The sequence below is a fragment of the Nicotiana tabacum genome, chromosome 21, assembly GCF_000715075.1.
Source record: "Nicotiana tabacum cultivar K326 chromosome 21, ASM71507v2, whole genome shotgun sequence".
In the NCBI taxonomy this organism is placed as follows: domain Eukaryota; kingdom Viridiplantae; phylum Streptophyta; class Magnoliopsida; order Solanales; family Solanaceae; genus Nicotiana; species Nicotiana tabacum.
Genome location: NC_134100.1, coordinates 89,961,019 through 89,988,915, shown reverse-complemented (window position 1 = coordinate 89,988,915; position 27,897 = coordinate 89,961,019). Strand labels below are relative to the sequence as shown.

Sequence of the window (27,897 nt, the reverse complement as noted above, 5' to 3'; positions counted from 1 at the left end):
AGATGGCATTCTACTGAAAATCAAATAAAAATGTCTGATAAAATAAATCTGCATTTTGTATTGAGTCAACATCCAATTCAAGAAGCATATTTAGGACCAAAAGGAGGAGAAAAGAAAAAGTATCTTACTCAAAGATCAAAGAAATGTCTGAACTACACCTATACTTGAGATTTGTGAATCACCAACAGAAATCAATAAGAGTACAACTACTCCAATCACACTTCCACTTCCTATCTACCCCAGAATATAAAAGAGCTAACTGACACAAGGAAAGAATATAAACCAGAAAATATAGGAAAAGAAAAAGGTCTAAAGATTGTTCTAGCATACTCCACATTTAACAAGTGAACAAAATTGCAGGATCTCTTCTCTAAGCCATCCATCGTTTCAAGACAAATATCACGATTCACGTTGCCAGTTCGTTGCAGCACTACTGTTGTTTGCACTCTGGCGGCCTCTCACCAGCCTGACCACCCGCTGGTGCATGTGCTCTAACACCCCTCTGCGATGAAATATAAACAACTAGCTATGTCTAGTTTACGAAAGAAAAAACGGACGGAAGAAAAAATCAGTAAATGAATTTGTTGTTCATACCTTGCGCACAGCAGATGACTGCAGTTACATTTGAAACAACGGTAAACGGGTTAGCACTCATAGCCATATCCAAATCAAAATTAAGGTGCAAAACATGGAAGTTAATTAGTACCTTTTTCTTGGTATTGGTATCATCTTCATCCTCCTCGTCCTCATCATCTTCATCATCCTCCTCTTCCTCATCTTCGTCATCATCATCTTCTTCATCATCATCATCGTCATCTTCCAGGTCAGCAAAATCATCTTCAGCAGCTTCACCAGTGAACCAAGAAACCGCATGCGAGATAATCTTATCTCGAATAGTTGACCTGCATAGACCATTAGGATATGACTCTTCAGCAACTAAATAGGCAGATTGAAATACAGATACTATAGCACCATCTTCCTTCAGCAATTTTTTATATAAAATCTTCTTTCAGTAATTTATATTCTGGGATGGTACAATATCCACTTCAAATGGAAATTATAATCAAGGTTATGCAAATTTCGTATCAACTTACCCAATATCATAGTCTTGTTCCATCAAACTTTGAAGTTCTTCGGCCTGCCGAAGTAGAGAGAAATGTTATTCAAATTGAGCCCCAAAAGAAAATAAAACACTTGCACGTCTTCATCAATATCCTCAAGAAAATTAACACATGAAGAAAATAAACACTTACAGCATCTTCATCAATATCCTCTTCGTCCTCTGGAACTTGAGGTGGACTAAAGAAGTTGAAGAAACTTTCGCATTGTTCTGTTTTAGTAATAGGCTTGGCATTCTTTGACCCCTTCTTTGGCTTCTTCTTTAGAATCTTTTGTGTCAAACATTTTCCGGGATACCATTCTATCTCGGTCCTACAAATTGTTAGCAATGAGAAGCCATTTTGGAATAAACAGGCTAATAAATCAAATCAAAAAACTTGGCCGCGGATTAATATATCAACATACCCTAAGGCCTTCTCCAGAATCGGTTCATCTTCATCAATCATGTGATACGTTTTAGTCAGTACAGTATTCGTGAAGTAAGGATTAGTATCAAAGAAAAATTCAAGCTTAAATCCCTTTGGATTATCAATCTTGGCCCACTTTATATCCTTGAGAAATTTGAGTGCTCCTTCATCTCGCTCTGTAATCTGTACTTACGGAGTTGGATCATATAAAATAGGTGGATTTGCTAGATACAAGAAATAAAAGCAAAAAGGACTTAGCGATCCACTACTAACCTCCTCAGAGAGCACATCATTATTCTTCATTGCAATGAGCCAGAAATCAGGGACCCCTTTCCCTATCAAAAGCCAATGTCAAGAACACAGATCACAAGAAAGCAAGTACGAACCCTAACTTGATATTTAACGTACCCACTGCATCTTCATCCTCGTCCTGGTCCATCGCTGCTGCCTCGGTCTCTGAGGTGTTGACTTCAACAACTCCGTTCACAATATCAAATCTCTGCATATGTTCAGTTTTTTAGCTAACACTACTAAGAGATACAGGGAGTATAGAATCATGGATGCACGGAACAAGAGCAAATGCAGCGGCATTACAAACTTTTGTATATAGAGGCTGATACAACTTTTGGTATTTGGCTTCAAGCACAGCTCTCTCCTCATAAAACTTTGCCTCCAATTCATCATGCTGAGACTGAATTTGAGAAAGAGAAAGAGAGACAACATCCGAGGTTGCAAAGACAAAAAGTCAGATTAAAAGGCAAGAAACCTGAGATAGAAAGACATCGGAAACTAGCCAGAAACTAATAAACTTACTAAAAAAATAGTGAAAGCTAATTTGGCAGCTAATGCACATAGTACTTTTTGAATCAAGGATACACTTTCCTAAATAACTCACAATGACGCGACTACCCAACAATATATGCTGTGAATCTAGAAGATACTTAACATGCAAAACAATATCTTCACTTCACGTAAAGAAGCAAAATTTATGTTCCACTCCATAACTAAGGGTTCTATATAAAAGTAAAACTAGAGAATCTTCGAATCTAACACTTACCCTACATGGATCTTATCTAAGTACGAAACGAATGACTAAACCTTAATCAAACTGGTTGGCATATAAATGTTAGATGATAAGCCAAAAGCAGATAAGATAAGAAAGATACATATTCAAACGACAGTAGTGTATAATAAACACGTGCCTGAATCTCCTTCAGAACTTCAACACGCTTTCTAACATTGGGTGACAAACATTCAAGCACGTTAGTGGGCTTCCCCGTGATATCCTGAAGTTTATTCTGCAAAACGATCAAATCAATAAAATCACCGTAATTACTTAAACTAAAGAAAACCACCAAACAAAACAACTCACCTTGAGAGCATTAACAAGGTCTTCTCTATCCCCAGCACCCAAAGCTACAAAACAGTTTTAATGAGAAATTCAAATACATAACACTAAAAAAACAAATGATCAAGCAAATAACTGATTAAAGCCAGCAAAAGTTTCTGCTTTTAAATAACTACTATTATGTATTAAGGGTTTGAGCCCCATCTAAAGTTTCATCTTTTAAGGAAGCTCAGAATTTTCACAAGCAAATACACAAAAGTTATAAAGTGTCTTGTGGATCGGCTTTAACTCTACCACATGGTCCCCATCAAAAGTTTCATCTTTTGAAGAAACCCAGAAATGTTTACTTGCACATATTAGTAGTAGTAGTAACATTTTATATAAAGCTTTTAACTCTTTTCACGTCCATTAAGAAAATAATAAATATAAGGTTTAATTTACTAAGTTTCCCCTATTAAATGTTTTTTGAGAATTGAGCATTATTAAAAAGAACTACTACTTCTTTAATGTTAACGGTATAGTTGGAAACAATTACTATCTCCGGTCCACAATAAGTGATTTTTTTGACTTGATTTTTCCAGATTTCAAGAATGAATTAATTATTTTTTTCCTACATTGCCAGAGTAAATAATAAATAATGTTGGAGTATGTGTTTATGTGAAGAGATAGTAAAGGTTAATATGGCCAATTTCATTGCTAATTAATGTTAAAAAATGTATTTATTAATATGTGTGAAAACATACAAAAATCACTTATTGTGGAAAGAAGGGAGTAACAAATTTAGTCTAGAATTACTAAAGCGACAATTTTTCTGAACAACCCCCCCCCCCCCCCCCAATTAAAAGCATTTTGCTTTGAAGAACCAAATTTCACAAGATACACAGAAGTAATTATATGAAGTTTTTTTTAATTAAAAAGTTAAACTCATTGTATAAACCCTATTAAAAGTTTTCATCTTTTAGACAAATCCAGAATTTTCACTAGAAAATTACACATAAAAGTAAGCTATAAAGTGTTTCCTGTATAAGGTTTAACTTTACCCCATCAAAAGCTTCATCTTTTAAAAAAAAAAAAACCGATATTTTCACTAGCAAATTACACACAAAAAAAACAAGTTTCATCTTATAACGAAACTCAGAAATTTTTACTTGCAAATATACATAGAACTGAGTAAATAAAAGAGCGTTGTGGATAGCGTTTTACCAGCGGTGAGATCGGCAACGTTGAAGTTGTCTTTGGTGTTGCTCATTATATTAATGAAGAAGAAGCAGAGCGAAAATGGAAGAAAGTAGAACGCAAAGCAAAAACCCTAAAAAACAGGGGACGAACAGAGAGAGAGAGAGACGGGGGGCTTTAAACTCTTTTAAAGGTGTTTGGGCCAAGTTCAAAACCTGGCCAAAATATTACTCGATGTATAAGTCGAATTTGCTGAATGTTATAAGACGTACATCTCAAATGCGTATTATGAGTCGCATTTCGCAACCGCGATAAATCGCAAATGCAATTTCTAAGTCGCATTAGCGCATATCTGATGGAAGCTCTTTTCTACGACGGTATAATCAATAATTGTCGATCTCTTTAATGAATGCACAAATTCACTTATACTATGTTTATTCAATAGTACTTTATCAGTTGAACCAGCTGCGGAATCAGGATTTAAATTTTATGGGTTCGGAATTCTAATCATTTTTAAGTTACTGAGTTTTAAATTAATAATTTGTACATGTTTAATGAATTTCATCAAATAAATACAGAATTTGAACCAGAGCGTTCGGCGGAACCCATAACTCGCTCTCTAGCTCCTCCCGTGAGTTGAATGTTTTTGGAGATTTAGTAAATATGTATATAGGAATTGTAACTCATTAAACTATGTACAGGAGAAACCTCTCTTTTTTAGAAATAAATCATTTTCTATTGGAGAATGATACATGAAGAGCTAAATTTTTAAAAAGAAAATTTATATGTAGCGAATAAGGATACAAATGAGAATTAAGAACATAAAAAAAAAAAAAAGTCAAAAATTGAGGGGTGGCTATTAGAAAACCTATATCGCATTCAATAGATGTGACTTGTAAACCTCATTCAGTAATTGCGACTTATAAGTTGCATGTAGCGTTTGCGATTTACAAATTTTATTTGGCTGATGATATGTGTAATAACGACTTTTGTCTATTCTTTATGTTATACTTTATATTTAATTCACAGTCTACTTATGAGTTTCACATATTTATACTGTAGTATTTTCTTAGAAATAACACACTACTGAAATTGTTAAGCCAAAAATACACATCTTAGGGAAAAAATTTGTCCACACAATTTCTCTAAGAAAACCTAACATTTGTAGTCTACGGATATCAATTCTAAGGTCGTGTTTGCATTCAAGAAAATTATACAGCTAATTAATTAATTCCCCTTTCACTCCCCTTCTTCTCTTTTATTTTTTCTTTTAGTTTTTTTTCGAAAGAAAAAGAGAGCAACAAAAATTAGCTAGAAGTCAAGTGAGATAATGAAATCTTAACATCTTAAACAACACACAAAGAAATGCTAAAAAGGCATAAATGCATGCCTTTAGAAACGAGACCCTTGATTAAAGGTCAAGTTAGCTAATAGCTTATTTTGAGAAATTAGCTTATTTTGAGAAGCGTTTATTTTCAAAAATATTTTTGGTGAGAAACAATTTTTGTTTGGTTAATTAATTTAAAAATCACTTTTAAGCAGTAATAATAGCCTGTTTGGCCAAGCTTCTCCTCGTCACAAAAGTGCTTTTTTTCTCAAAAATCACTTTTTTCTCAATTTGAGGTGTTTGGCCAAGCTTTTTTAGAAAAAAAAAGTATTTTTAGGAAGAAGCAGAAGCAGAAGCAGAAGCAGAAAAAAGTAGTTTCTCCTCATAAGTAGGAGCAGGAGTGGTTTTGACTTTTCTTCTTACTAAAAATACCCTTAGTAAAATATGGTATATATCAAAATAACCTTATTTATTTTAAACACAATACTTAGAATTAGAGATTATATTAGTGAACTCTCATAATGTATAAATATTTCTTTTTATTTTTAGGATAGCCTTCTAATCTATGGTGACTTTTGAGATGAATGCTTTTATTATTGTTAGATGATTTTTTGATATATTTAAATCATCTTGAAAGAATTAAGTATTTTTTAATTTTATTTTCATGTTTTACTTAAATAAAATGAAAATTTTAATTAATAATAAACGTTTGAGATTATTTATTTATTTATATAATATTAACTATTAAATAAATCTCTTTGTTTCCTTATTCATAATTTGATATTTAAAAGCGCTTTTTGAAAAGCTTGGCCAAATACAAATTATTGCTCAAAAGTGCTTTTCAGATTGATTAGGAAGAAACTACCTTTTTCTATTCCTCCAAAACTGCTTCTGCTTCTACTCAAAAACACTTTTTTTTTTTCTTCTAAAAACTTGGCCAAACAATTCAACTTTTTTTTAAAAAAAAAGTGTTTTTCAGATTAGAGAAACAGGCTATAAATCATTAGCTACCTAACAAATGTATTCTACGGATATCAATTCTATCAACTGTCAGCAAGGCCGTGTTTGGATACAAGAAAATTATGCAGCTAATTAATCAATTCCCCTTTCCCTCACCTTTCTTCTCTTTTATTTTTTCTTTATAGCTTGTTTTTTTTTTCTTTTGAAAGGAAAATAGAGTAACAAAAATGAGCTAGAAATCAAGCGAAGTAATAAAATCCCAACAACATCTTCCGCCTTGATTAAAGGTCATATTAGTTAAATCATCATCTATCGAATTAATTCTATATAGCTTGTTGTTTGTAGTAAGCATGTGTTAGAACTCTCGTACGAATGTCTAACATGTTAAAACTAGTCAAATTACACTATGCATGTTGATTTTATTTACTTTTTACGCCATGACAAGATCATATTATCTTTGCCAACCACGATAATGAGAAAATGCAATAAATTTGAGACCAGTTATTATCATTTAAAGAAAGCATAATAGTTTAGTGATTAATTTCATGACATCGAAAATTAGGTAGCTACATAAAGAAAGAAAAGGTGCAGAAAAAAGATGAAGAATGCAGGGGAAGGGTTATGAAAGAGCATTTTGGTTTGTGATCAGCTAAAAGATATTAGTTAGAATATCATCATTAGCTGGTTAGTTAAGCAACTAGTCATAATAAAGACACTAAATTATAGTACTCAATGTTGCAGAAGAATGAAACTTGGGACATCAATAATTTAGTATGTTCACGTGAGACTTCAGCAAGAATGAGAACCTTGGAGCAACGGTAAAGTTGTCTCCGTGTGACCTATAGGTCACGGGTTCGAGCCGTGAAAGCAGTCACTAATGTTTGCATTAGGTTAGGCTGTCTACATTACACCCCTTGCGGTTGGCCCTTCCCGGACCCTGCGTGAACGCGGGATGCCTTGTGCACCGGGCATCAACAAGATACTGTGCTATTGTCTGAAAATTTTAAATGAAGAATGTGATTTTTTTTCTTCATATAAATTCATTTGCTATGGGTCTGGGGGTAGTGTGTACGCAGACCTTACCCCTACCCTGGGGTAGAGATGCTGTTTCCGATAGACCCTCGGCTCCATCCCTCCAAGAACTCCCCACCTTGCTCTTGGGTGAATCGAACTCACAACCTCTTAGTTGGAAGTGGAGGGTGCTTACCACTAGAGCAACCCACTCTTGTCAAATAAAATTCATCTATATGAATAATATATCACTAATACAGGAATAATAATCTTTTTTACTGCTAAAATATCAGTGTGTGTCAACATATCCGAAACAAATTGTCTCACAAGAATACTGAAAAATACTAACTTTACATGCACAAACATCTCAGCACCTATATTTTCCAGATGAAAGGCACCAAATAAGCAAGTTCAATAATCAATCTTTTGCATGGAAAGTAGGTAAATTTTTTGTAAAAGGATTAAAAGCAGCAGGAAAAAGTGGCTAAACTTGCAAGATCAATGTCCCAGTGACCCTAAGATGAGCATATCTTTGTCAACTTCTTCCGATAAACATCGATCACCAATCCGTTTTACTACGTTGTGTAGCAATGCTAGATTATTTCTTCTTTGGATGAATTGAGTGAACTAGGGCCTCGATTTCTTCCTTGGCTCGTTCGAATATATTTGGACCTTTAACTTCACTAATCGGTGTATTATCATCAATGTCATCACTCCTTCCATGAGTTTCTTTGTGATGACGATGAGGAGATTTTTCGCTGTGCAGATCTGCTCCTATCTCTTCCTCGACTCTCTCGTTTTGATTAGGCATCTTTTCTTTGTTCGCTGCTTAAACAGAACCACAGTATGATCAAAGGATGAATACAGATTCGAACTTCTAACCAAAAGCGTGACGTTAAAGATGACTTTTGCATACTTGGTAGAGCCAGTGGCAGAACCAGAAATGTATATAGGGGGCAGTTGAAATTTGAATCTACGACCTAAAGCAAATTTAAACCCCCTTCACTACTAAATTTTGAATTCTTCTTTACGTCAATGGGATTCAACAACTCATATGTAGTCAAAAAGGTCATTTTTACTCTATTTGCACAGTGTAATTTTCCGACGAATGGGGTCAGTTTGAACCCCATTCACTCTACTTAGTTCAGCCGCTGGGTGGAGGATACGTAGAAAGTAAAGAAAGGGAAAACTTCGGTAAGTGGTTAATTAGATGGGTTCTTTTTTATATTTGAGAAAAAAGGGAAAAACTACAGTAAATGACACAGATCACATACATGGAACAAACACCATGAAAATTCTTTCAATTCTTGAAATTGTTTCCAAATGAGGAAAATTTTAGCAATACCGGATAGTTTATAATAATTTGATACCACTAGCCAGTCATTTTCAAATAAATCTAGGTCTCCATTTGGTTGGAAGAAAATGGCTTTTGCCCAAACATGGTTGTCATAGAAAACGTTCTAGTAGAAAGAGGACAATTTTGGCTGGTTTGATTATGTTCGTAGTATTTGATGGAAGTGAAAGAGACCTCCCGAAGGCATAATTGTCGGAGTGTTTTTAACCACAACTAAAACTTTTTGCCACCGGAATGCTTATGTATACCTTTAGATTACAGCCAAAAACTCCATCTCTTCTATGAATTTTATCATTTAGATCAGAAAAGTCAGAAGTTTCGATCAGAATGTATTGAATTTGGAAAAGCATTGATTCAAGTTAAAAATGATTTTGACTTAAGCCACTAATTGAAATAACTACTTCTGAGACAGCAAATGTTATCAGTTTAAAAGCTCATACCAAAAAATAGGTTGACCAAACAATGTCTAAGGACAGAAGAGGGTAGAGTCATTTTAATTGGACTTTGATACTTTTTCCAACAAGACTCTATTGATAATAGCCATTTCCAGCACCAAAGTTTGCATCATTTCACTTTTCTGTTTAAGAAATTCTCTGTCACTTAAAAAAACAACAGAAATTACCCATTCGAGGGGCTCTGAAGGTTAAATTGGGGTTACGTTTTAGTACTTGTAGTCAAGTTCAAGGAAAACTGTAATCTTCATATGAAATAGTTTTGAAATTAAGCTATTTCTCTCCGTGAAAGTAAACAGTTCTCGCTCTTTTCTACAATATAAGGTCAAATACCAGAAATTAGACAAACTGTTCTGCAGACATTTTTATGCCGAGGCAGATGAAGAATAACTGGGCAGTGAAAGAAAAATTTGCAATATTGTCACGTAATTCCCTAAATGAAATAGGAAAAAGTGTAATCAGTTTGAAGAAAGGCAGCAAAAGCAGGTATATACACACACACACAAAACAACGACAACAACAATAACAACTCAGTATAATCCCACAAGTGGGGTCTGGGAGTAGTGTGTATGCAAACCTTACCCCTACCCTGGTGAGGTAGAGAGGCTGTATCTGAAAGACCCTCGGCTTACACACAAAAAAAAACATCAAAACTTAAAATATATCTAAGGTGACATGAGTCACACAACGCTGTTCATTAATCACTTGTTAAGTGATTATAATCACGAATCATTGAAGTTATAACAATCCGTTAAAATGAATCGTAGAGTTCATACCTGAAAGAGAATCTGGATCATGTGTCTTCAAATCAGCTGTTGTACCGTAAGTCCTGCATATCATCAACAAAATAGCGCAAAATTAACTAACTAATTAAATCCTCAGAAGCATTTATTCTCTATTTTTGCAAGAAAATCCTGTTCTTGAAACCTGTTGTCGCCGTCTGAAGTTGAATCATGACTGTGATTTTCCTTTTTTGGATGTATTGCTTGAACAATAGCCTCGATTTCCTCCTTCGCTCTCTCAAACACGTTAGGTGCTTTCACATCGTTAACGGGTGTGTTCTCATCAATATCATCGCGCAAACCGTGAGTTTCTTTGTGATGGTGATGTGAGTGTTTTTCACTATGCAGTACTGCCTCAAACTCTTCTTTAACTCTCTCAAACACATTAGGCGCCTTTACATCTTTATCTGCCAATATTAGAATATCAAAATTAGTCCATTATTCGACGCAAATCTTAAACCCCAACCACCTATTCCATACTCCTGAATGAATGAAACTGTGAAAGAATTTGGGCATCCAACTCAAAATCTTAAGGCAATTATGTGGATTTAGCATAGATAATATTTGGAATAATTGAAGAAAAAATTTCACTGATAAGTGTTTGTTTTACAATCTTGTCCATTAATTCAACTTTAAACTTGAAAAAAAGAATTTGAAATTTAAAAATTTGGTCTCACGAGTATTTCAGATGAAATAATGGGTTTCCACTTACAAACCTCAACTTTTTTTTTCTAAGTGAAATTCTTGTTCAAACACAATTCAACCTAATACTCTTTTTCAATTTCAACTTCAAATAATTTTTTTTATCATCCAAACTTTATAAGCAGTCGGAAAACTTAAGTCAATGGGTGGAGTGACCGGAAACTACTATAAGCTCTTTTTTATGTCTTTTATCCCCTGAGTTGGAATATCTCGTTTGGCTTAACTGATTGAAAGTAGCTCATAAGCATAAGTGTTTAAAAATACTTTTAGGTGTTGAAAACCATTTTTTAAGAGTTGAAATTGATTTTATACACAGACAATTATGTGTTTGGATAAAAGTGTTAAAACTGATAATAAGCGGGTAATGTATTTGGTTTCAGCACTTTTCTAGTTAAAATGGTCGAAATGCTTTTAAAGATGTTTACATAAAAAAATAAAAAAATAAAAAAAACTAATAAATGCAAGATTTTTGTTTCAAATTACTTCAGATGCAAATTAGCAATGGGGAGAAGCGCAAAGGAAATGGAATAAAGTAAACGTAAAAATTTTGGTTAACTCAAATGTGCTTATAAACTGAAAAGCCAAAATTTTATTAGCTGATTTTGGCTTATAAGGGCCCGTTTGGCTATACAAAATTTTTACTTTTTTCCGGAATAAGTGTTTGGCCATGAAATTCCAAATCCAACTTTGAAGTTAATTCCGAAATTTGAAAAACACCAAAAAGCTATTTATCACAATTTTCACTCCAAATCACTCACATAAATTCAAAAATAACTCCAACTTCTATTCATGTTCAAACACAACTTCAATTTCCAAATATCATTTTCAACTTGAAAAAAAAATACTTTTTTCCGGAATATCACAATTCTTATGTCCAAAAGCCCACTAAGGGGCCGTTTGGCCATAAAAAAAATCACTTTTTTTTTGTAATCAATATTTGGCCATAAAATTCCAAATCCAACTTGAAGTTGAATTCCGGAATTTGAAAAACTCCAAAAAGCTATTTTTCACAATTTTCACTTCAAATCACTTACAAAATTAAAAAACAATTCCAAATTGTATTCATATCCAAACAAAACTCCAATTTCCAAATACCATTTTCAACTGAATTTTTTTTTCCCACTTTTTTCCGAAATTTCACAATTCTTATGTCCAAACGCCCATTAAGTATTTGGTTTATAAATACTCTTTTGGTGCTTTTCAAATGTGTAGATAAGCCCAAAAAAATGTTTATAAATTGACGCTCTACATAACTCGAATCATTGAACACGGGGAAATGATTGATGATTAAATGAAAAGCTTAATATTTAATAAATTGGGGTTCTAAAGTTAATCGAAATCAAACTCTCATTTGTTTGCAAAATCCAAAAGAAAATTAAAAGTGCGAAATGGTTACCTGAAGAGGAGGTTGCCGGTGGTTGTGATTTTGCTTCAGACATTGGTGAAGAAGGAGACTACTGATTATCAACTGGAAATTTCTACAGTGAATCTTGATCAGATTATTTGAGATAAGTGATTTTCGATCAGAAGTGTAGTTGTCTCTGATGTAAGTCCGACGTTGAGAGAATAAGAGAATCAGACATAATAACATATGCTTGGTCGGTTTATTGTTTTTTGGGACCAACTAGATTTTCCTTTTTTTTTCCTTGGTAAAAAGCAAAGGTAAAGACAGGAAAGTTGCTTTCGTTGTTTTATCGTCCCTTTACTCAATATATCCGTCATGCTAAAAAGAAGGGTTTAGGAAATATAGGGGCTTTGTTTCAGGATTTTCAGATTATATCACATATGAGTCTTAGTATAAAAGATTGTCATGCCGCAGAAAACCAAAGTGGATGAAATGATTATAACTCTTGTATATAATATTATTAGATGATATATTTATTTTTCTTAAGTGATATATCTATCATTTGTATGTGTTCTTATCACACCGTAAATAGCAGTGCAATCATCAAGCCATTTACAAAATATTCACATACGATTCCTACAATTTTATATTAGTGACTGTTTACCCGAAAAATGGGATAACGTTGAATTTATGTATGGTTCTAAGGGCAAGTAGATTTCTTTGATCTGAAAATAACAATACACGTATTTATGGTGCAAAAATAGAAGATGATGAACAAAGATATTTAGTGAGCTTTAGAAGGATAAACACAATAAATTCTTAATCCCAGCGAAAAAATACCTTCTATTACAAACTATCTCTCCTTTTATAGCCAAGGATCACTACTTTATCTATAGCAACATGATGGAATAAATATTACTAGTGGAGGACCCATGATGGTGTGTCTCCTCCTTAATTCCCGCAGAGATTCCCTCTTTTGGTACGGTTGTAATAGCTTTTTGTCTGTGAACTCGATACCGACTCGAGCTCGGTATCGGATCGGAACCTCGGCCTTGGTTTCGAGCTAGGTGATCACTTTTGGGCATCGATGTTCGGGACCTGTATCGGTCGATGTTACCTCGGTCGATTCGAATGCCCGAGCTCGACGCCCCCATCTCGGAATTCGTTCGGGGTCTCCATGAAGATACCCCTTGATTGAAATGCCATCCTCGATCGATCTTCATGACCGAGGATCGGTTTTAACCGTATACAGATAGCCCCCTCGTTTCTTGGAAAGGAAATGACGAGAAACGATATGATTTCCCTAAGGTTCGACCGAATCGATAATGACGTTTCTATCGGCTTTGACTATGACGTACGTGATAGCTGTCCCATCGATTTGGTTTTATCGAGGCATTTAATGTGTGTCAGTCGGTGATCGGCCACCGCTAGAAACGAATCGCCATGCCTTATAAATAGTTTTCACATATAATGTCTTCCACTTTTGTGCTTCCTCTTTTCCCAAATTCTCTTTGATTAGTTTCTCTTATTTCGTTGCTTTAGTGCCGCTTATACCAGAGTTTCGGTGTTGTCCCATCTTTCACCTTTCTTTGCGACTTTTTCTTCTCGTATTAATGGCGAAAACTTCAAAAATCGTACCTCACAAGGAGAAAGCTTCTTCCTCACGGCCGTGTGACGATAAGGCGCCGACCGAGCCGTCCGTTCAAGATTATATTCCCGGCCCGTGTATTTTAAAAACTGATTTTAAGGTGGAGAATCCTTCGTCCGTTCTGGGTCGGTGTGAGTACGTATCGATGTATGTGTGCTCTATAGCGGAGGTTCACCTCGAGGCCGTCAGAAAAGACTGCGGCTGGGGTTCTGAGGTTGTGTTACAAATCCCCTCCTCCGATGAGAGCGTCACTACCTATGTGGAGGGATTTTTAAGTGTTTACACCTATCCCTTTACGTTGGGAGCTGTCGATCCCGTGATTTTTGATTTCTGCAGGAGATATCAGGTCACCCTCGGCCAAATTCATCCTTCCTTATGGCGTATAGTCATCTTATTGTGTTTCTTCTCTATCAAAGCCGGAGGGTTGGATTTTTCTCTGAGCCACCTTATACGACTGTATCAACTTCAGATTTATCGTGGACTTATTAGGCTATATCATCGAGCATCAAAGGCTTTGATGTCGAGCATCGATAAAGATAAGGATCGAGGTTGGATGGGTCGATATATTCGAGTGAGGACTAGTGATCTTATCCCGGAGGAAAAGATGCCATTTCCTGAAAAATGGAACTTCGACCGTATGTGATCCGTGTTTGTTTTTCGTGTCTTTTTCCGTATTTGTTAATATTATTTTCTGATGTTCAGCTGCACCTTGGATGCCACAAGTTGTGCCTGATCTCGAGGATTGGGTTCGAAAGTTAGCCTCGACTTCATCCTATGCCGAGCGCACTTGACGTGATTTGGCTAAAGGTAGATGGGAGGCCAAGAATCATGGTGAGGTTTGGTTCCTGTTTCCCTCGAGGTATATTCTGCGTTCATTTCGTTATCGATTTTTTCCTTGTATATAGGTGTAACTAGGGATGCCGTTTTGCGGTCTTCGAGCGGTGATGAAGGCAATAAGCCCCCGATCCTGGAACAGGGAAAAGAAAAGAAACGAAGGGCTTCCTCTCGGCTGGAGGACCCTAAGCCCAAAACTTGAACGGTGAGGAGAAAAATCATTGCCCTTTCGATTGACTCGGTCCATCGACTGAGGGAGGAAGAAGAAGAAGATAGCTCCTCGCCTTTGGTAGTCCGACCTACGGAGGCAGTCGAGGTTGTTAGAGCTGTTGAGCCGATGGCGGCCGTGCCCATCGGGGTTGGTTTCGAAGACCTAAGTCTCGATCGGAGTACTCCGAGTGATTTGCTCGGGGCAATGGCAATGGGTCATTCACCTTCCCTTCCATCTTTTTCTGAGGAGGCGTTGAAGGAGGCTCGAGAGCTGAAGACTCCTGATATTGGTGTTGGCTCAGGTGCAGCGGATCCTTTTAAGGATTGTTTTACTGGTGTTGATGACAGTTCCGATATCGGTGATGCTTCTCTTTTGTTAGAGGAAGCTCAGCGTTTTATTACTCGGGTAATGATTCTTCCATACTTGGCTTCTTTGTTCTTTTCCATATTTGACGGTTCCGATATCGGTGATCCTTTTTTGCTTTATTGGTGTTGATGACCGTTTCTAACTATGCAGGCCATCGGTAGGTTTCGAGTTGATCTTAGCCAGTGTGAGGCCGAACTCCGGAAGTTCCTAGGTGAAAGAGATGACCTTCGGCTTCTTTGTAGCAAAAAGGAGGAGGCTATAAAGGATCTTCAAGCGGATTTGGCTAAGGTTCGTGAAGAAAGGGTCGAACTCGATCAACAGGTGAGCCTCGTTCTGTTAAAGTATGGATTTGACTCGACTGTGGAAGTTAACCATCCGTTATCTCAGTTGCAGCAAAAGATCGAGAGGATCGGGCTACTTCGAGAGGAGGTCGATCAAATTCGGGACGAATGCAACCAGTGGAAGGAGACTATTGACCGCCTGGCAGCGGAGAAAGAAACCATCTTAACAAAGTTATTATCAGCCGACGTTCAGCTTTGAAACGTCGAGCAAAAGGTGTCGGTTCAGGCTAAGAAAATCGATGAGCTTGAGATACGACTTGCTGAGGCTAAGGCAGAGGTTGAGTCGTCGAAAGTTTTGGCAGATAAGTCTATTGCTGTGTATCGAGCTGATGCTAAGGCCGCTCAGGTGGAGGCCCGGGAAGCAGCAAAGATTGCCGATGCTCGAGCTCATTGGGTTGCCGAACTTGTTAAGTGTAGATCTCGGAGGGAGACCCTCGGGGAGATTCATGTTCAAGGTTTCGATCTTACCGAAGAGGTAAGAAAGGCAAAAGAGCTTGAAGCGAAAGCTGAAGCCTTGGCTTCTGATGATGATGACGATGATAACGATGATGGTAGCAAAAGTGGGTCCGAGGGTGGGGAAGACCCCGACCCAGAAGCTTAGAGTCTAATTCTCATTATCTGTAAATTAATTACGTAGGCAATTTTCTATATATATAACAAGGTCGATTTTGCTTGTTGAGTCGATGATAATGTGGTTGTTAATGTAAACTCTGAGTAAATGTAGCTTTTTCAATGTTTCAAATTCGATTGGGTCCTTGTTCGAACTCGGCAGCCCGTAGGCTCAACGGTCGACTGAGTATTTCGAACTTGATATATAAGTAGCCCGTAGGCTTAATATTCGAGTGTTTATTTCGAACTCGAGATAACGTGGTAGCCCGTAGGCTTAATATTCGAATGATTATTTCGAACTCGAGATAATGTGGAAGCCCGTAGGCTTAATATTCGAGTGATTATTTCGAACTCGAGATAATGTGGAAGCCCGTAGGCTTAATATTCGAGTGATTATTTCGAACTCGATGTTGAAGTAACCCATAGGCTCAATGGTCGACCGAGTATTTCGAACTCGATATAGAAGTAGCCCGTAGGCTTATTTATTTCGAACTCGAGATAATGTGTTAGCCCGTAGGCTTAATGTTCGAGTGATCGTTAATTCTGGTTGCATAATAAATCTCAAGTCATTGTACATATGTTTTGGGGCAATCTAATATGAGCATGGTTTATTTTGACCATTTTGGCTCTTACAATTTTTCCTCTATTGTTGTGAGAAGACTTTGTTGCATCTGAACTCGATGTATTTGAGGCCCTGGTGCCCCCGGTATTCGAGGTCGTTCGGGCTAAGGATTGAAAGCTTCAGATACTGTTTCGAAAGCGCAGCACGATCGATGGTTGCCTCATTAAAAACCTTGCCGCAAAAAATCCATTTGGGAAAAAACCGGTCTAAGGAAAAAAGAGTGCAACACGTGCTTTTGAGTAGAAGAATACTTATGTTCTTTGTTCGAACTTCTGTACGGGACAGTTGAATAAATATAGGAAAGGTCGGACCTTAGCAGTAGTACCGTTTTAGATGTGATACATTCCAACTGCTTGATAGCTGTTTGCCGTTTATGATGTCGAGCCTGTACGATCCTTTCCCAAAGTGCTCGAGCACCTGGTATGGTCCTTCCCAATTTGTTCCTAGTTTTCCTTCGTTTGGATTCCGAGTATTGATGGCGACTTTCCTTAACACCAAGTCTACTGGCTTGAAGTGGCGAAGTTTAGTTCTTCGATTGTAATACCTTTCGATTCGTTGCCTTTGTGTGGCCAACCGGATGAGGGCAGCTTCTCGTCCTTCGTCTGATAATTCAAGGCTGGTGTTCATAGCCTCGTTATTTGATTCTTCCGTCATGAATCGAAATCTGGGACTAGGCTCTCCGACTTCGACTGGTATCAATGCTTCGGAGCCATATACTAAGGAGAATGGGGTCGCCCCTGTACTGGATTTCGATATTGTTCGGTATGCCCAAAGGACTTCGGGCAGGATTTCTCTCCATTTTCCCTTAGCGTCGTTCAATCTCTTTTTCAGGTTTTGAAGAATAGTTTTGTTTATTGATTCGGCTTGTCCGTTTCCACTGGGGTGGTATGGGGTTGCTAGTATCCTTCTTATTTTGTGGTCTTCGAAGAATTTTGTGATTTTGTTGCCAATGAATTGCTTCCCATTATCACATACTATTTCGGATGGTATCCCGAATCGGCATATGATATGATCCCACAAAAAGTCGATAACCTCTTTTTCTCTTACTTTCTCGAACGCCTGCGCTTCAACCCATTTAGAAAAATAGTCAGTCATAAACAAAATAAATCTGGATTTACCTGGGGTCGATGGTAGGGGGCCGACGATGTCCATTCCCCATTTCATGAATGGCCATGGCGATAGGACCGAGTGAAGTTGTTCTCCGGGCTGATGGATCATTGGAGCAAACCTTTGACATTTATCGCATTTACGAACAAATTCTTTTGCGTCTTTGCCCATATCGATCCAATAATACCCTGCTCTGATCACTTTTCGAACTAACATGTCGGCACCGGAGTGATTGCCACAAGTGCCCTCGTGTACTTCCTGGAGGATGTAATTGGTATCTCCCGGACCTATGCATACCGCCATCAGTCCATCGAATGTTCTTCGATATAACGTTCCGTCCGCAGTCAAAGTGAATCGAGCAGCTTTAGTTCGAAGGGTCCTGGACTCTTTGTGGTCTGAAGGGAGCTTTCCGTTTTTTAAGTATTCAATATACTTGTTTCTCCAATCCCAGGTTAAGCTAGTAGAATTTATTTCGGCGTGCCCTTCTTCGGTTACAGATCTTGAAAGTTGAACGACAGTTTCCGAGTTCAAATCATTCACCTCGATGATCCCAAATTAGCAAGCACATCGGCCTCGTTATTCTGTTCTCGTGGAACATGTCGTAGACTCCATTGTTTGAAAAGGTTCAAAGTGATAAGCAGTTTTTCCAAATACCTTTGCATTCTGCCTTCTCGGACTTCGAAGGTTTTGTTTACTTGACTCACCACTAGCAAAGAGTCGCAATTGGCCTCAACGACCTCCGCTCCCAAATTTCTAGCTAGCTCGAGACCTGCAATTATGGCTTCATACTCGGCCTCGTTGTTAGTTAACCTGATAGCTTGCTTAATAATGTTACCCGTGGGAGATTTTAAAACTATGCCTAGTCCGGACCCCTTTACGTTCGAAGCTCCGTCCGTAAAGAGGATCCATGCCCCCGTCGATAAATTTGATTTTAACAATAGTTCTTTTTCGACTTCGGGTATGAGGGTCGGCGTGAAATCGGCCACGAAGTCTGCTAAAATTTGAGACTTGATGGCCGTTCGAGGTCGATATTCGATATCATACCCGCTGAGTTCGATGGCCCATTTGGCCAATCGGCCCGATAGTTCAGGCCTATGTAAAATATTACGAAGTGGGCAGGTGGTTAATACGCTTATGGGGTGGCATTGGAAGTACGGTCGTAACTTCCTAGAGGCGCTAACCAGCGCAAGCGCCAATTTTTTCAAGTGCGGATATCTAGTTTCCGCTTCCCCTAAGGTCCGACTTACGTAGTAAACAGGAAATTGCGTACCTTCCTCTTCTTGAACCAGGACGCTGCTTATGGCGACTTCTGATACTGCCAAGTACAAGTAAAGTTTTTTGTCGGCTTTTGGAGTGTGCAGCAGTGGTGGGTTCGATAGATATCGTTTCAGTTCTTGTAACGCTAGTTGGCATTCCGGTGTCCAAGCGAAGTCGTTATTCTTTTTGAGTAGAGAGAAAAAATTGTGGCTTCGATCTGATGATCTCGAAACGAATCGGCCTAAGGCTGCTATTCTTCCTGTTAACCTTTGTACAACTTTCACGCTGTTCACGATGGTGATGTCTTCAATGGCCTTGATTTTGTCTGGGTTAATCTCGATTCCCCGATTTGACACCATGAAGCCGAGGAACTTACCCGAGCCGACTCCGAAAGCATATTTTTCGGGGTTGAGCCTCATGTTGTATTCCCTTAGAATATCGAATGTTTCCTGCAAATGGGTCAAATGGTCCTCTGCGCGCAGGGACTTGACTAGCATGTCATCAATATAGACTTCCATTGATTTACCTGTTTGTTCTTTGAACATTCTATTTACTAGGCGTTGATAAGTGGTTCCTGCATTTTTTAGCCCAAAAGGCATTACGTTATAACAATATGTTCCATATCTGGTCACAAACGAAGTCTTTTCCTGGTCTTCCGGGTTCATCTGGATTTGATTATACCTGGAATAGGCATCGAGAAAAGTAAGGATCTCGTGGCCGGCCGTGGCATCGATCAAGTGATCGATGTTGGGCAGTGGATAAGAATCTTTAGGGCATGCTTTGTTCAAGTCCTTGTAGTCTATACACATTCTAAGTTTGTTTCCCTTTTTAGGCACTACGACCACATCGGACAACCATCCGGGGTATTTTACCTCTCTAATGGATCCTATTTTGAGCAGTTTAGTTACCTCATCTTTTATGAATGCGTGCTTCACCTTCAATTGGGGTCTTCTTTTTTGCTTCACCGGTCTGAATCCAGGGGACACACTTAGTCGATGTGTCGTTATGTCCGGCGGGATTCCTGTTATATCTAAGTGGGACCAAGCAAAGCAATCGATGTTATCGATAAGAAATTGAATGATTTTCTTCCTGAGTTCGGGTCTCAAACCCCTTCCCAGGTATACCTTTCGTTCGGGCCAGTGATCGATCAAAATGATTTGCTCCAATTCCTCAATAGTTGATTTGGTGGCATCGGAGTCATCGGGGGTCACGAAGGATCGAGGGATCCACTGATCATTATCTTCTTCGATGCTCTGCTTATCTGGCTGGGTCGGGGCCGATGTCTTTGGTTGCTATTTGGCGTTCCATTCTTCGACTGTCCCTCCTTTTGAACCCGATCCATTCACTGGCGAAGACGAAGATGTTGGTTTTGCTTCCTCGACGGAGAACATTTCCTTTGCGGCTGGTTGTTCTCCGTATACTATTTTGACACCTGTCGGTGTTGGGAATTTGAGGACCTGGTGTAGGGTCGAAGGTACAGCTCTCATGTTGTGGATCCATGGCCTTCCGAAAAGGGCGTTATATCTCATATCACCTTCGATCACGTGAAACTTTGTTTCCTGAATTGTTCTGGCGACGTTTATCGGTAGGGTTATCTCGCCTTTGGTGGTTTCGCATGCCATATTGAATCCGTTTAAAACCAAAGTTGTGGATACGACCCGGTTTTGTAAGTCGAGCTGTTTTATGACCTTCAATTTGATGATATTGGCCGAGCTACCTGGATCAATTAACACACACTTAATTTTAATTTTATTCATGAGTACGGATATTACCAGTGCATCATTATGGGGTTGGATGATTCCCTCTGCATCTTCATTATTGAACGATAAAGTCCCTGTGGGAGCGTAATCTTGAATTCGAGATCGCTTTTCCCTCACAATCGACGTTTTAGTGCGTTTGAGCAAAGGTCCCTGAGGGGTATCGACGCCGCCGATGATCATGTGAATGATGTGCTGTGGTTCTTCTTCTTCGTTTTGCTTGCCGAAGTCCTTGTTTTTAAAATGGTTCTTCGCCCTATCACTCAAAAATTCCCTAAGGTGCCCTTTGTTAAACAGGCGGGCTACTTCCTCTCTTAATTGTCTGCATTCTTTCGTTTTGTGACCATGGGTGCCATGATACTCGCATATCTGATTGGGATTCCTTTTGGCCGGATCGGTCTGCATGGGTCGAGACCATCTGCTATCTTTGATGCGTCCGATGGCCGATACGATGGCGGATGCATCGATGTTGAAGTTATATTCCGATAATCGAGGAACTTCTATAGGATCGGCATATTTATCAAAGCCTCTCTTGCTCATAAGTCCCCGAGAATTTTGCCCCCGATCATACCTGCGGTTATTCCTAACTGTCTCATGTGCCGAATCGTGGTTCACCCGATCTATGACGTACGGCTGATGTCGGTCTTTGTTTGACCTTTGTTCTCTGTTGGTTTCCTTTAGAATTTTAGTGGTTGCGCGGTTCTGACGCGTGGGTTCATACGAAAATCCTAATTGATCATCTTCGACCCTAATTTTCGATTGATACCGATTGTGTATATCCGCCCAAGTTATTGCAGGGTATTCGATCAAGCTTTGTTTCAGCCGACGTGATGCTGTCGAACTCAGTCCGTTTAACCCTTGGGTGAAAGCTTGTACGGCCCAGTCATCCGTGACTGGTGGCAAATCCATTCGTTCCATTTGAAACCGGGATATGAATTCCCTCAGTATTTCGTCACCCCTTTGTTTTACTTTGAATAGATCCGATTTCCTCGTTGCGACCTTTATGGCACCAACATGTGCTTTTACGAACGAATCTGCTAACATGGCAAAAGAATCGATAGAATTCGGTGGCAAGTTGTGATACCAGATCATTGCTCCTTTTGCGAGGGTCTCTCCGAACTTTTTCAATAATACGGACTCGATCTCATCGTCTTCCAAATCGTTGCCTTTGATGGCACATGTATAGGAGGTGAGATGTTCGTTAGGATCGGTCGTACCGTTATATTTGGGAATTACGGGCATACAGAACTTTTTTGGGATCGGTTTCGGGGCCGCGCTCGATGGAAAAGGCTTTTGTATGAATTTCTTCGAATCCAGCCCTTTTATCATGGGCGGAGCCCCCGGGATCTGATCGATCCTAGCATCATATGTTTCTAATTTTTTGTCGTTGGCTTTGACTCGTTTTGTGAGTTCCTCGAGTAGTTTAGCAATTTCAGGAGCGGTTCCTGATTTTCGCTCGTTCGATTTCACTGTGTCGGGCTCCATTCTGGGGGTTACTTCTCGAAGAAGTGGATTGGAGTTAGGATTACTTTGCATATGAGTTTGGCTCTGCAACTGAGCTATCACTACTTCTTGGGCTTGTAGCATTTCGAAAATCATACGCAAGCTGACCCCGATTTCCCCCGCGCTGTGGGTGTCTCGGGCTATGGGTCGAGCGCCACCCTGAACGCTTCTTTCCTGCTCGGAAAGTTGATTCTCTTCTAGAGCTATTCGTGAATTGATATCTACTGGTACTTCGGCTCGAATTTTGGGTTCCTCGATTCGAGCCTCGTTGCCGTTGTTGGGTAGCCTTTCGGCCACGGGCACCGAGTTGTTGGTTTCATCCTGAAGGCCGGCTTCGAGGTCGATTGGCGGAGCCATTGCTGGTATGAAGTTGTAAGCTGGAGTGTACTGTATATTTGTATCAAATAATCACTTGTTATCCTTAGCCCCACGGTGGGCACCAAACTGTTTACCCGAAAAATCGGATAACGTTGAATTTATGTATGGTTCTAAGGGCAAGTAGATTCCTTTGATATGAAAATAACAATACACATATTTATGGTGCAAAAATAGAAGATGATGAACAAAGATATTTAGTGAGCTTTAGAAGGATAAACATAATGAATTCTTAATCCCAGCGAAAAAATACCTTCTATTACAAACTATCTCTCCTTTTATAGGCAAGGATCACTACTTTATCTATAGCAACATGATGAATAAATATTACTAGTGGAGGACCCATGATGGTATGTCTCCTCCTTAATTCCCGCAGAGATTTCCTCCTTTGGTGCGGTTGTAACAGCTTTTTGTCTGTGAGCTCGATACCGACTCGAGCTCGGTATCGGATCGGAACCTTGGCCTTGGTTTCGAGCTAGGTGATCACTTTTGGGCATCGATGTTCGGGACCTGTATCGGTCGATGTTACCTCGGTCGATTCGAACGCCGAGCTCGACGCCTCCGTCTCGGAATTCGTTCGGGGTCTCCGTGAAGATACCCCTTGATTGAAATGCCATCCTCGATTGATCTTCATGACCGAGGATCGGTTTTAACCGTATACTATATATATATATATATATATATATATATATATATATATATATATATATATATATATGCATAATTATATAATTTGTTTTTATATTTAGCTAGCAGTTATAATTAGTTTCAGCCGCCCGACCAAATATATTAAAATTTACAAGTGTTTATTAGTTAAAATTAGCACGCCATGACCCGTAAAGGGTTATGACTTAGCAAAATATTTCCTTTTTTTACTTGAACACCTTCTTCAATTTTTAAAGCTTGAAATTCTTGTTTGGTGGTAAAAAAAATAAAAGTTAATGATCAATTATTATTAAAATCGTTTGAATGTTGATAATTTATGCTTAACTTTTAGTTCAAACACAGATTTTGGTGATTTACTATAAAAATCCCAAAACTCCATTTTTGGACCTTAGAAGTGTTGGAGAAGACAAAGTGGGTCTTTTTAATTTGGTGTTATTCGACTAAATTGGTGATTTGAGATTGTTTGTGTTGGTATTTGAAATCTTTGTTTCAAATTTGAGATCAATTGGAGCAGATATGGGATGGTTTGATCGAAATTGAAGTTGTCTATTCGAAGAACATTTTGTTAAAACAACCCAAAAAAAGTATGCCAATCTGATAGACTTCGATGAACAACTTAACAGATAGGTAGAGAAAATATAGCATCAACTCTACCAACCAGGTAGAAAAATACCTGAAGAGCAGAAGTATAACAATCTGATAGACTTCAATGAACAACTTAACATATAGGTAGAGTAGTAATAGCATCAACTCTAGGGACGGGCATCAGTCGGTTCGGTTCGGCTGTGAATGTTATCGGTTATCGGTTTATAAATATGATAAACCGATAACCAAACCGATAATATATCGGTTTTCGATTATCGGTTAATCGGTTATCGATCGTTATCGGTTACCCGATAAGATAACTCAATCTCGATTCTATTAGAAGAAGTAATGAAAGATAATGTGTACTGTATAAACAATATGATAAACTTTCTCGATTGTTGTAACCCTCTCAAAGAATATAATAAACCTTATAATATTGTTTCTCTATGTGTTGAATGATAAATTTGGGAGGGTTAGAACAATAGATAAAGAATTGGGAGAATTGAAAAATTTATATATCTAAGGGTAAAATCATATTTTTATAAAGTTTATTGGGTTATCGGTAAAACCGTTAAAAATTTGGGTAAATCGAGACCCGAACCGATAACCCAATAGTAAAATAACACTAAACCGTTACCGAACCGTTAACCCAATAACTTGATACCGATAATCCAATAAGTTTTTTTCGGTTGGGGCTATCGGTTTTACCCGATATATGCCCAGCCCTAAGCAACTCTACCAGTTCGGTAGAGAAATTCTAAAGATAAAAAATATGACAATTCAATAAACTTTGATGAATAATTTAATCCGATAAAAAAACCCATGAAGAGTAGTATGCGATTCTGGAGCCATTTTTTTAAATACCGCCAATTTTTAGAATATTATGCTAAGACAAGCCCCAAAAATCCCTTTTGTATCAATCACCCATTTATTAGGGGTATGTGGCCCTCCCCTGATTCCATTGAATTAAAATAGAAAGATTAGGGTTGATTCTTTTTTATTAAAAAGAAAATATGATTTCCTACTGTAATAGAACTTTTTTAAAAAAGGAAAACAGAACAGGGATGACTTTTCTAATAAAAAGAAGGAAGGGAAGGAGTAGCGATGATTAGGGGTGTTCATAAAAACTCGAAAAATCGAATCAAACCGAAAATCGAACCAAACCGACCAAAAAATCGATACTTTTTAGATTTGATTTGATTTGAGTTTTAATAAAAAAAATAACTGAAAAAATTGAATCAAATCGACTATAAAAGTAGCTATTTAAATTTATTATTACACCTATATATGTATATTTTTATATAAAATTTTTAAAATTTTATGGTACATATTAGTCATTTGTATTTTTAGTCTAGTTCTTTGCTATTATAATTATCTAATTCTTTGCCTTTATATTCTAGTTTGATTGGTTGTTTTCTTTTACTAAGTACAAGAATTTATTTCATGTTAAAAATAATCGATTTTTAATTGAGTATTTAAATTATTCATCACCATTTGATTCAATTATCATCAATATATCTTGAAAATGATAGATTTCTCAAAGAGCAATTGATTTGATAGTGTTACGTTGAAAACGTAGTTTTCGGAATATGCGTTTGGTAGTGTATATCTCATATTTAAGAAAAAAATTAATAAATAACCGAAAAACTAACAAAAACCCAACAAAAACCGAATCGATAAAAGATCGACTTAATTGGTTTGGTTTGGTTCCAATATTTGAAAAACCGACTTACTTGATTTGGTTTCTTTTTAGAAAAAATCGACTCAAACCGAACCATGAATACCATTGGTGATGATTAAACCAAATCTATTGTGTACAAGAGATTCCAAAACCAAATCTATTGTGTACAAGAGATTCCACCAGTTCCCTTAGATGGTAAACTTTTGTGGTATAAAGGGGTAGGAGCTATAAACGAATCTTTAGAAATTATAAACGGTGTAAAATTTCTCAAAATGAAATGTACACCTTTTAAAATTTTTTTGCTTAAAAGCAGATTCATTTATTAATTATATAGTGATTATACCTTGATTATATATTGCATACTGGCAAAAACTTGTTGGGAAATGACATTGTATAGCTGCTATGAAAATAATAGCGGAAGAAATATATATTTTTTTGTATATATATACATTCTGTATGTTATATACAAAAATTATACAAATTTTATATACTTTTTTGGCTATCAAATATAAATAGTTTCTTGCACTGGCTAAAAGTGATAATATCCCAAACTTGTAATACTATGTTTACTTCTTTTTTTTTTTTTTATTGTGGGCTTTTTTGGGCTGCCATATTAGTTTGGGCATTGTCTAGCCTCACTACCACATCTTTATTAGAACTCAACTTGTAAACTTGTGGGGTTTTAGATATGAGGATGCAGAGGTTCTAAGGATTGACTCTTCTCCAAATTGATATTTATTGTGTATTGATATTTATTTATTGTTTATATATATATATATATATATATATATATATATATATATGAGAGAGAGAGAGAGAGAGAGAGAGAGAGAGAGAGAGAGAGAGAGAGAGAGAGAGCCTCAGTGAGAGCTTCCTTCTACATCAAGATCTGGCCCTTCCCCAAGGTAGTTAGGTTTATCCTCATCGATCGACTCCGGCTATGGTGTGATTCCTGGCATATGTACACCACAGTAGCTAAGGCAACCCCCATTCCAGCTCACATTGTATTTGAAGTTGTGGATTTCGCTTTTGATGTAGTCAGTGAGAAACTAAGTTTCGTTTTTAGCTTTAGACAGTCTGTGATTGCCTAAACAGACTAGTCTACGCTCAACCAACATTCTGAACTTGTGTCGACACTGACAGTTCAATAGATGGGATCGTAGAGAGAGAAAGGAAAAGAAGTAGTTTCGAAAGGAAACTCCACCTAGCTAGTGCGCTCCTCACCTCAATTCTACACTTCGGTAGCTATTAACTAAGATGCTTTAAAAGAATTGTTACATCCACTACCTACGTTCACCTTGACACGCTAACCCGAGCTTACCTAGGGCCTTATCGTCCGAACCAGCAAGACTAATGACTACTTATACCTTTGAGAAGTCCACTTATATTATTGATAAAGTCTCTTAATTAATAAGGCCCGATTATATATATGTATACGGTTAAAATCGGGCTTATGGTACACCCCGGCCTCCGACAAAATAAGCCAAGCTCGAGACATGATGACAGGGGACCGAAATCGTGGCAAGAGTTTTATCGAGTCATGGTTCGGAATCGGTCCTAGCTTTGAACAACTTCGAAGAACGTGTCGGGCAATCAAGCATGACCAACGGAGGGCCGTTATGTCTAGGACCGGCCAGATATACCTCCCGTGCTAAGGCCCGAACAGATCGGTTACCATTGGAGCCATCGAGACCACGCCCCCAGATTCAGTTCAAGCTCCAAGACCTCGGAAAAGCCTTACCAAACGGTTGCACACGACTAACGAAGGGCTGTGATATCCGCGCTCGACCGAATATCATGGCGCGGATCTCGTCCCGTATCGGCAGCAAATGAGTGATTAACGAAAAAGAAGATTTTTACCTTTTTTAGAATTGTACTAGGGATGAAACTCTCCTACTATATAAATGAGATAATTTTTATTCAAAGGGGACACTGTAACACGCATTCCAAAGCAATATGTTATTATTTTCTCTGTTATTAGCTCTTTCTCTTGTTCATCAGTGCTGGCCATAGTAAGCCCGGATCGAGGGCGAATACTTCATTAAGGCTGAAATTGTCCTCCTTGTGTGGTTTGAATCCATTTTTTCTTTGTTTGTTCAATTTGACTTAATCTATCACTTTGTATCAAATTAATTTGCGTATCCTTAAAATCACTTACAAATTTCATTGTTATCCGATTTTGAGGGTTAACAGTTTGGCGCCCACCGTGGAGATAAGGATAATAGCAACGATATGATACTTCATAACACACCCTGCTTCATACTTGTTCTTTGAAGTGCCTTTGATTTCAGGTCTGCGTTTAAAATGTCGAACTCCCAATCTGCCCCTCTAAACACGGATGCTGAGTCTGGA

General features: G+C 37.9%; 2 protein-coding genes across 2 annotated transcripts; both read right to left on the bottom strand.

Annotated features, from left to right (window-relative positions):
* Positions 1-147: 147 nt before the first annotated feature.
* NAP1;1 (nucleosome assembly protein 1-1) lies at positions 148-4,234 on the bottom strand. The gene is made up of 12 exons (NM_001325702.2): positions 4,078-4,234; positions 2,899-2,942; positions 2,729-2,824; positions 2,125-2,217; positions 1,935-2,025; positions 1,800-1,861; positions 1,525-1,709; positions 1,254-1,431; positions 1,095-1,138; positions 707-902; positions 595-612; positions 148-502 (listed from the first exon to the last, which is right to left on the bottom strand). Exons 1-12 carry the CDS (start codon positions 4,121-4,123, stop codon positions 431-433), a joined length of 1,125 nt encoding a protein of 374 aa, NP_001312631.1. The 5' UTR covers positions 4,124-4,234; the 3' UTR covers positions 148-430.
* A 3,369-nt stretch (positions 4,235-7,603) lies between these two features.
* LOC107801713 (uncharacterized) lies at positions 7,604-12,213 on the bottom strand. Its single transcript, XM_016625085.2, has 4 exons — positions 12,035-12,213; positions 10,082-10,343; positions 9,931-9,983; positions 7,604-8,173 (listed from the first exon to the last, which is right to left on the bottom strand). The coding sequence occupies exons 1-4, from the start codon at positions 12,075-12,077 to the stop codon at positions 7,947-7,949; spliced, it is 585 nt and encodes a 194-aa protein (XP_016480571.1). The 5' UTR covers positions 12,078-12,213; the 3' UTR covers positions 7,604-7,946.
* Positions 12,214-27,897: the final 15,684 nt, after the last annotated feature.

Coding starts and splice junctions, on each gene's coding strand:
- LOC107801713 (XM_016625085.2), bottom strand. CDS start 12,077: ATGTCTGAAGCAAAATCACAACCACCGGCAACCTCCTCTTCAG. Junction 9,984..10,081: donor ACTTCAGACGGCGACAACAG/GTTTCAAGAACA, acceptor GATGATATGCAG/GACTTACGGTACAACAGCTG. Junction 8,174..9,930: donor TGATCCAGATTCTCTTTCAG/GTATGAACTCTA, acceptor CTGTTTAAGCAG/CGAACAAAGAAAAGATGCCT.